The 9,618-nt window shown below is 52.6% G+C and overlaps 1 protein-coding gene across 1 annotated transcript; it reads right to left on the bottom strand.

The window, feature by feature from the left end:
- Window positions 1-259: 259 nt before the first annotated feature.
- LOC148594097 (transmembrane protein 203-like) lies at window positions 260-664 on the bottom strand. Its single transcript, XM_088528046.1, has one exon. The coding sequence runs from the start codon at window positions 656-658 to the stop codon at window positions 260-262; it is 399 nt and encodes a 132-aa protein (XP_088384172.1). The 5' UTR covers window positions 659-664.
- Between the last annotated feature and the right edge of the window lie 8,954 nt (window positions 665-9,618).

Genomic DNA, 9,618 nt, shown 5'->3' with positions numbered 1-9,618 from the left:
ATCCCTCTTATACTGTGGAGCCCAGAACTGGACACAATAGTCCAGATGCGGCTTCACCAGGGCTGAGTAGACGGGCAGGATAACCTCCCTCGACCTGCTGGAGATGCTCTTCTTAATGCACCCCAGGATCCCATTGGCCTTCTTGGCCACAAGGGCACACTGCTGCCTCATGGTCAACTTACCCTCCACCATGACACCCAGGTCTTTCTCCGCAGAGCTGCTGTCCAGAAGGTCAGTCCCCAGCCATCCGCGTCACCCCTCAGTTCACGCGGCAGGCGCGGAGCAGCAGCAGCTGCAGCAGGATGAAGATGGGCGCCATGACCAGCCCGTACCAGAGCTCGCGCGTGCCCTCCGCCAGCTTCTGGCACAGCAGCAGCTCAAAGGTGAAATTGAGGCCCAGCACGCTGAGCACCCAGAGCAGCTGCAGCACGGCCAGCCGCTTCTCGCCATCCCGGCAGAGCCGCACGGACACGATGGTGCTGAAGTAGGTGCTGAGGCCGTCGGCGGCGAAGCAGGGCCCGAGCACGGCCCGCCAGGAGAGCGCGGCGGCCGCGCCGTCCGCCTTGAGCGCCAGCAGCGCGGAGCAGAGCAGCAGCGCCAGCCCCTGCAGGCCGAGCTCGCAGGGCGCCAGGCGCAGCCACTGCCCCAGCTCGCGCATCGACAACAGCAGCGCCGCGTCCCCCTGGGGGACCCCGCTAGCTACAGGCCTCCAACCAGACTCAGCACCGCTGATCACCACCCTCTGAGCTCTGCCATCCAGCCAGTTCCTAATCCACCTCACTGTGCACTCATCTATCCCACACTTCCAGAGCTTGCCTAGGAGGATGTTGTGAGGGACGGTGTCAGAAGCCTTGGTGAAGTCGAGAAAGGCAACATCCACCACTCTCCCCTCATCTATCCAGCTGGTCCTTCCATCATAGAAGGCTATCAGATTAGTCAAGCAAGATTTCCCCTTGGTGAATCCATGCTGACTACTCCTGAGCACCTTCTTGTCCTCCACGTGCCTGGAGACAACAGCCAGTATGAGCCGTTCCATCACTTTTCCGGGGACAGAGGTGAGGCTCACTGGCCTGGAGTTGCCTGGATCCTCCTTCTTGCCTTTTTTGAAGACTGGCGTGACATTGGCCTTCTTCCAGTCTTCTGGCACCTTTCAAAGGTGCTGGAGAGTGGCTTAGCTATGACATCTGCCAGCTCCAGCAGCACTCTGGGGTGCATCCCATCAGGGCCCATGGATTTGTGGGTATCAAGTTTCCTTAGGTGCTCTCTGACCCAATCTTCCTCTACTCAGGGGAAGTCTTCCTCTCTCCAGGCTTCTTCTCTTGTCCCTAGGGCCTGGGGCTCTAAAGGGCTGCCCTTGGTAAACACCAAAGCAAAGAGGGCATTCAGCAAATCTGCTTTTTATGTGTTATTTGTAACCAGGGTGCCCATCCCGTTCGCCAGCGGACCCACGTTTTCCCTGATCTTCCTTTTGCTGAGAAGCGGCTGGCCGTGCTACGGCTGCTCTGGGTGCTCACCGTGCTGGGGCTCAAGTTCGTCTTCGAGCTGCTGCTGTGCCAGAAGCTGGCGGAGGGCACGCGCGAGCTCTGGTAAGGGCTGGTCATGGCGCCCGTCTTCATCCAGCTGCAGCTGCTGCTGCTCCGCGCCTGCCGCGTGAACTGAGGGGGCGACGCGGATGGGCCAGAGCGGAGCCGCTGCGGAGCTGCCGCGTCAGGACGGGGCAGCGCTGAGCCCCGAGCAGCAGGCGCGGGGCCCAGGGGCCTGCGCTGGCCTCAGCGCCAGGCTTCACTCCAGCCACGGCGATTCTGACATCTCCGCAAAGGCCCCGTTTGTGCCGCGTCGCCAACGTCGGCCTTGCTCGGCTCTCATGTGAATGTGTCCTGATGTGCAGGCCCGGTGGGATGGGCCAGTGAATGTAAAGCAAAACTGTACAGATAGGGGAATTATAAACATACAGCTCCTTGTTTGTTGTTGTTTTTTTTACCCCTGGAAAGTGGGGGCCTTTGCCACCTCCAAGCCCAGCGCACCAGCAGCATCTTTGCCACCCCTTGATATTTCTGGCACCTTTAACGACACACGCTGGAGGGAAGAGATGTGAGAAAGAAACGCCTCTTCTTTACACGGTGAGACTTGAGTCACCATCCCTCATGGGCGCATTGACCTGGCTTGTTCTCCTTGGTGTGAGGTTTCTCTTTCCCTTTTGTGGTGTGCGCCACACTCTCCCACGGCCTTGTAGAGCACAACGCCGCGGTCCTAGAGCAGGGCCCTTTTCCAGGCTTTCTCTCTAGGTGTGGAGGGAAAGCAATCGGCTCATGTTGCAGTACTGGCACCAGGGAAAGAGCCCTTCGGCTGCCCTTCCGAGCAAGACTCTGTGAAGCCCTTGGAAGGCCAAGAAGCTTTTATTTCATTCTGGGAGCCTCTGCACAAGCTGACGTGGGTCCGCGAATGAGCAGAAAAGCCTGAGGCTGCTATGCTTTAGCAGTAGGGCCCCTGCATGAGCAGTGCCAGCATGCTCTGACTTGCTCCCTGCTGAAGGCTCTCTCAAGGACAGGGCCGCTCCCTCCTTTTGCCCCCTCAGTGGCAAACTTAGTGCCATCCAATTGACCCACAGTAGAGTCTGCAGCGAACTAGACAAGGAGTTCTGACGCTTGAGCTGCCCGAGGTGCAGAAAGACTTGCTTCTCGCACTCCTGCCTGGTGCCCCATTTGGGCCTTTGCCACCACCAGGCCCTGCGCACCAGCAGCATCTTTGCCACCCCTTGATATTTCTGGCACCTTTAACAACACGCGCCAGAGGGAAAAGATGTGGGAAAGAAACGCCGCTTCTTTTCACGGTGAGATTTCATACTGTGAAGAGTCCCAAAGATCACAAACAACTCAGCAGTTGCTTTCCTGCCTTTATTTCATCCACCTACCCAAGGGATCTGCACTACTGAGTGCTCCTTAAGGCCAAGAGGACAGAGAAGAGGAAGAGGCAGAGGAGAAAGAAGTACAAAGTGATGAAATGTCCTTTTTCACTCTTTCTCCGTTTCCTTTGCATTTCGTTCTCAGCTTCCCCTTCTGCATGGGGATGTCTTCTTTTTCTGCTTCTCGGCTCTTGAGTTTTCTGGGAGGAGCCCTCAAGAGCAGAAGGAAGGGGCACGGCTGCAGGTGCTTGTCTTGGAGGAGAGCATTTTCCAGAGGGCTGCTCCAGTCCTGAATAGAGCCAAGAATCTGCTCGGTGGCTGCTGAAGCGATGCCCATGTTGCCCTCTGGACACGGATGGCAGGTGGAGCCAGCTGCTTTTGCAAGAACGCACGTGTGACCTGCCTTGCTCTGTTTGTCCTCTGCTTTGGGATGGGTAGCGAGGACGTTTCCCGGAGCTTCTGTCCTTCTCTGTGTAGTTTCTGTCACTACGGCGGGATGTGCAGCTCTTCCCATTGCAGTAGTGCTGCTGAGGGCAGTTTTGTTTGCTGCTTTGCAGGTTGTGAGAGCACCTCCTCTTGGGAGAATGAGCACCCCGTTCGTGGACACTGGCGTGTTTTGGGTCCTCTTGCAGGGCTCTCTTTCTCTTTAAAGGCCTTGAGCTCTGCATTTCAAAAGAAGACATTCTAAGATGGCTCTGTGCAAAGACACGGCTTGGAAAAGCCCTAGACACAATCCCCCCCGCCTCCAGTGCTCAGGAACAAGCCATGGTGTTTTTGCTGTCTCAGCAGATGCCACCAAACTAAAAGTAAACCAAGCAAAATTCTGCTTGTTGTTTTTTGCTTTCATGATGTGAGCATGACTAGGCCTCACTTGCAATGCCTCGCAAGGCCTCGGGAAGCTGGGCTGCGAGTGATGAAGTAGCAGGGCTGCCCTCAGTCTAGTCTTAGCCACTGGTTGAGGGATTGTGGCTGCAGCAGGAGGGCTTTCTCTGCACTGTGGCAGGGAAAACATAACGCACAAGCTACGCGTCCTGCCCATCCCTCCGCAAAACAAAGAACAAAAAAAAGAAAAAAAAAGAAAAGGAAGAAAAAGGAAAATGCCTTCATCATGCTTTCTCTTTAGAAGCTTTAAGTACACTCTCTGCCCTGCGTTCCATGCTCTTCTGTTGATGAAGTCAACAGAATCTTCTGGGATGAAGTATTCAGCCATTCCTATTTACTCGGGAGATGGAATAGTATAGCCCGCGTGTATGCAGGGGTTCCTCTGTTGTCCATGTATTGGTTTTGTAATGTCAGTGGGCATGAATGCACTGTGATCTTTGTCATGCTTGCTCCTGCATTTTCGCACGTCTTCTTCTTGCTGCTGGTGTATTTGTAGAAGCCCTTCCCTTTTTCCCCTATGGTTCTTGCTAAGTTTAATTCCAAACAAGCCTTGTCCTTCCTTGATGCATCCCTGCATTCTCTGACAGTGTGCCTTTATTCCTCTCAAATGGTCTGACTCTTCTTCCACATGATGTTTTCTTTCTTTTTCTGCTTAAATTTTACCACGAGTTCCTTCCAATCCACACAGGCCACAGGTCTCCTGCCCGCCTCGCATCACTTCTTTCTTGTAGGAATGCACCAATCCTGAGCTTGGACAAAGTAGTGCTTGAATATTAGCCAACTATCCTGGACTCTCTTTCCTTCTAGGGCCCTGGACCAGGGGACTCCTTCAAGTAGGTCCCTGAAGAGGTTAAAGTTATTTCTCTTGAAATCCAGGGTTGCAATCCTACTTTTTGCCTAGTTTCCTCCTCGCAGTATATCGAATTCCAACATCTTGAGATGGCTGGAAGGAAGATGGGAGCAGCTCAGCAGTGGATGCCACAAGCCACGGGGAACAAAGGGGTCAGAGTGGTGGATGATTGGTTGTCCCTCTTCTTTTGCCCCAATGCGCTGTGGGCCAGATCCACCACCAGCACAAAATGACCACGAGATGCCCCAAGATGTGCAACTTGTTGAGGTGAGTGTGCGAGGAAGGGCTGTGATGAGGCCTGTGATCACCATCTTGTGCATCACCAACCTCTAGTTGTGCAGATGCAATTGCAGGAAACCCAGGACATCCTCATCAATCTCCTGCTCAAAGTCCATGCAGTTCAGCAGCTGAAACACACCCTGTTGCAGATTGACTGATTATCAGAGCCAACAGCACTCCCTGAATCCTCTGAACCTCCTGCAGAGTCTCAGTTTGAGACATTTGTGAAACGTTTGAGTGGAGAATGGGCCCAAGGGCTGCATGACTTGCAAATGGTTATGAACAGTTGGCCATCAGACATGACCCTCTGGCGGAAATGAACCCAGGTTTGGGTGACTGAGGGGAATGCAGCTCCTGTGGGACAGGAGCCCAGCCCCACTGAGCTGCAGTCTGCCCCCTGCCCATGGGATAGTGAGCCCAGTGTGTGCAGGCTCTGCCCAGAGACACCGCTTACCACCATGCCCACATTGATGAAGACAGATGGTGGCAATCTCCCAGTGTTTGTAACCGCAGCTGATCACTGTGACTACATGATCAAACATCCGGGAACATTCATCAGCCGCATTCATCCACAGCTCCCTGGCCAGAGAGGGGAGAAGGTATCGTGGGCACGGAGCTGGACAGGCAAACCTCTTTGTGCTGCCTGTGCTGCCAACTCGAGCCATCCTGCCACAAGTCTGGCCCCGTGAAGCAAGCTTGCATTTCCACTCAGCTTCGGCAGTGGCAGCCTTTCCCCACCACACCTTGCCTGGCAGTACAGCTAGTCAGGCCTATTTTGGTGAGAGTGGAAAAGTGCCCTTAGTCCACCAAAGCTGTGGCCTTCCAGCTTTCTGTGTTCAGGGCAGAAATGCTGGGCCAGATGAGGAGGAAGGTGGCTCTCACCTAGTCAGCAAAGTGGCTCCTGCGTGTTAGGTCTCCAGACTCGTAAGCGTGTCCCAGCCCCCTGCCTCTCCATGGAGTCAGCCAGATGGCCATGCTGACTTCCTGCCTACATGAAACACAGAAGGCCCATTTTGTGAAGCAAGGGGTGATTGCACTGACAAAAGTGTTCTGTCCATAACATTCTGCAGATATGGGGTGGCAGGGGAGATGTCTACAACGCCCTGAGATATCTGTTGCTGCCATTGCCTTTTTTTCTCTACTGTGTAACCCTCCACCTCCAGCCCTAAGCGGGTGGCCTGACTTTGCCTAGGTGTCCCCTGCATTGCCCCCTTGGAGAGATGGGAGGAGAAGGATGGAGCTCCTGGTGGGGCTGACCAGAGGATGCTTTTCCTCCTGACCATATATCTGGCTGTAGCCTTGAAGGTCCTGCTGCCACAACCTGTGGGCAGTGAGTAGTGAGCTGCTGGGGTGCGGTTGGATGGCTGGGATCAGGGTCATGGTGTGCTGGTCCCATAAAGAGGCAGAGCTTGCAGGTCGCCAGAGGGGCTACAGCTCTGCCGCTGGCACAAAGCTTTTGGCTATCCCAGGTTCAGGGAGAGTGGGATGCACCTGCACTCGATGCTTGGGAGGCACATCATCTTTGCCAGGGGAGAAGGGGAAAGAGTTCTCTGGGCATGGAGCAGCACCATAGAAGTTGCATGTTTTGACAATACGATGCAGAGAGTGGTGGTTCCTCGCTAGTCTGACAGTATGTTGGAAGTGAGGGAATATAGGCCTGGCAGCTGGGACCTTAATCCCCTGACAGAGACAGTGTTGCAAAAATCAGCATCATTCCTGCTCCCTGAACTGAGGTGGACAACCAGCTTGTCACCAGTCACCTGTTGCTTTAGGCGATGGTCATCAAGCCAGGGCGCACCTGTCTCGATGTTCTCCTGGGGACAGGCAGGTCAGCAGGAGCAGAAGGAGATGCTCCGACAGCTGTGGGAAGGATGAGCGTGTGTGTCTGCAGGAGGAGCGGGCTGGAGAGTCACTCTCGGATTCCTTGTTTAGGCACCTCAGTGGAATGCATGCGCCCAGGTTGGGGAGCACTTGTGTTCGGTCACAGTATGTTACACTTCATTGTACATTAGCCCCTTTCAGAAGCTTAATGCCAAATTCTCTTAGTAGTTAACAGCGTTGGCACCGATGGCACATAGTTCTTCCACACTCTCAAATCTTCCTTGCTCTTTCTGGTCTTGTTTGAAGACTCTCCCAAGAGCTCTTCTGTACTGAAATGCTTCTTAATACAGTATCATCGAGATCAGTATCATCGAGATCAAGTTGCTGGCCCTCAGTACATTCTCCTATGAATGAATCAAATCCTCAGGGTAACTAGGGCAGTCTCATTTTGAGCTTCTTTTCACCCAAAGCTTTAAGAGAGTGGCACAACCTGGGCAAATGCAGATTCTCCATTAAGCCTTGAAGCAATCTGAGAATTAGCTGAGAAAGTTGTCTAGTTCATGGAATGTTGCTCTGACTGTTCTGCATGGAAGTATTAAATGGTGCAAAGAAAGACAGTTTTTGTTCAGTCATATGAGCAGCTAGCTACTAAATCTGCTTGGTAATTTGGTCAAAAACAGATGTCCCATTGCAGTGGGAAAGGTTGCCAGGTCCAGATTAACACCATTTTCAAAAAGAATAGCATTGAGGGCAGATACACACACGCATCCAAAATCACGCATGTCTTATTATCACAAGTGCTCTGCCCGATGCAGGTACCATAGAAATGTTTCACACTGCATAATTTTGAAGCACTAGGCATGGTAGGGCAGGTCCATCCTTGATTAGATAGCCAGTAGGTGCAACATTTACTAATTTCGTTAAGTGTCCAGTGCAAGCTGTCTCTTGCAACTATAGATAGCCACCTATTTTCATTCAAGGCTTTAGGAATGACAAGAGAATGGCATAAAGGTATTATTTGAGTGTCCCTCACCTGTGCAATCCCCACCAACTTTCTTTTGTGTTGTCATTGTAACAAACGCCTTGCGTAATTTTAAGCCTTTCTCCTTTGAATTTGTCTTTCACTAGGTCAGAGAGCAATCATTTTAGGGTTAGTGTAACATTATTGCCTGCTGTCAATCCTTGACCTCATGCTCTTACAGATGGTATTCCTCCTCTCCCCATAGCTCTAAAGATGGGTCTTGACTTATTTTTCAAGATCCCAGCTGTTCCACAGACAACATGAGAAGGTAGAACCTGATGCCCACAATGACACGGTGTCCTGCTAGCTTGTTAAGGGAGACAGTAAAATAATCCATAGGGGGTCAACCAATAAACTTTATTCACCAGTGCAAGATCTTTGTGCTAACAACATCCACCATTAAGTGGCACAATTGTTATGGGGCATAAGCTTTGTAATTAGCCTCTTGCAATTAGTGCAACTGACTAAGGTATGCTGCTTGTCCCTGGTAAAATGCTATAGCGTTTCTTCACCATGAGCGTCCAGGAGATGACACCACCTTGCAAAGAGATGACAACTGCTAGCATATTTCTTCTCCCTGAATGTGCAGAGGACTCTCAACTGGCTACACTGCATGGATAGAGGAGCGTAAGATCCAAACCAGGACAGGATCACAGCTTTACTTTCCCACCATCAATCCTTCTTCCCTTCCCAGACTGGTCACAGTGCAGCAGCTCCCCTGATGTAAGAGAGCCCCAGGAAGGAAGGAGTGTTCCAAACTTTTCTGCTCCCTTGCAAACCCTGGACTCCATGGGACGACTTGCTACTACAGGGGCTGGCATTGAGCTCTCTCAGCTCTGGCTTCCTGGTGATGCAAAACATCTTGCAGGTCTGGCATTGTCAGAGAGTGGGTCCATCAGGTCAGTGTCTCATGCCCAAGGACTCCTGATGGGACATCTCCTCACAGTACCAGAAGCGGGGAGCATGCCTTGGGGAGTAGGACCATCTCCCTCAAGGGAGCATGGCTTCCCCAGCATGCTCTCCCATGAGCCAGGGGTCTCCTGGTTGCAGAGGCCCTTCTCCTCTGTCACCCCAACAGCAAAGCCTTCCTCAGTGCCCCATGTGGCTCACACTCGTCTGTCCCCCTGCCCCTGCCAAAACTTTGCCTTGCACCAAAGCAGGGGAGGAGCTTGATCCTCCTTCTCAGGATCCACACAGCTGGCAGTTGACACTGCTGGTCCCCAGCTCCCCCTCACTCACAGAGAGGGATCTGGACAGGCTGGATTGATGGGCTGAAGCCAGCTGTAGGAGATTCAACAAGACCAAGTACTGGGTCCTGCATTTGGTCACAACAACCCCATGCAACACTACGGGCTTGGGGCAGAGCAGCTGCAGAGCTGCACAGCAGACAAGGATCTGGGAGTGTTGTCTGACGGCTGTTGAACATGAGCCAGCAGTGTGCCCAGGTGGTCAAGATGATCAACAGCATCCTGGCTAGTGTCAAGAATAATGTAGTCAGCAGGACTAAGGGAGTGATTGTACCTTCTGCTCGGTGCTAGTAAGGCTGTGCTTCAAATAATGTGCTTAGTTTTGGGCCTCTCACTACAAGAAAGACATTAATGCACTGGAGTGTGTGCAAAGAAGGGCAACAAAGTTGGAAGGGGCTGGAGCACAAACCTTATGAGGGAACTGGGAGTAGTTAGTCTGGAGGAGGCTCAAGGGAGACCTTATTGCGCTCTACAACTACCTGAAAGAAAGTTGTAGTGAGGCAGTGTAAGAGACTGTTTTGAATTGTCTTTTGTCTCGACATTGTTGCCATAACTCCTTGGCCTTGGCTCAGGGAAAACCGTGATGTCAGCTCCAGGTGTTTCGTCTCCCTACAAT

Source organism: Tinamus guttatus, unplaced genomic scaffold (genome assembly GCF_059628265.1).
Source record: "Tinamus guttatus ecotype Peru unplaced genomic scaffold, ASM5962826v1 Tinamus_guttatus_pri_ptg000297l, whole genome shotgun sequence".
NCBI lineage: Eukaryota > Metazoa > Chordata > Aves > Tinamiformes > Tinamidae > Tinamus > Tinamus guttatus.
This window is presented reverse-complemented; position numbering and strand designations above follow the sequence as displayed.

Bases quoted from the DNA above. Each gene is read 5' to 3' on its own strand.
- LOC148594097 (XM_088528046.1), bottom strand. From the start codon at position 658: ATGCGCGAGCTGGGGCAGTGGCTGCGCCTGGCGCCCTGCGAGCTCGGC.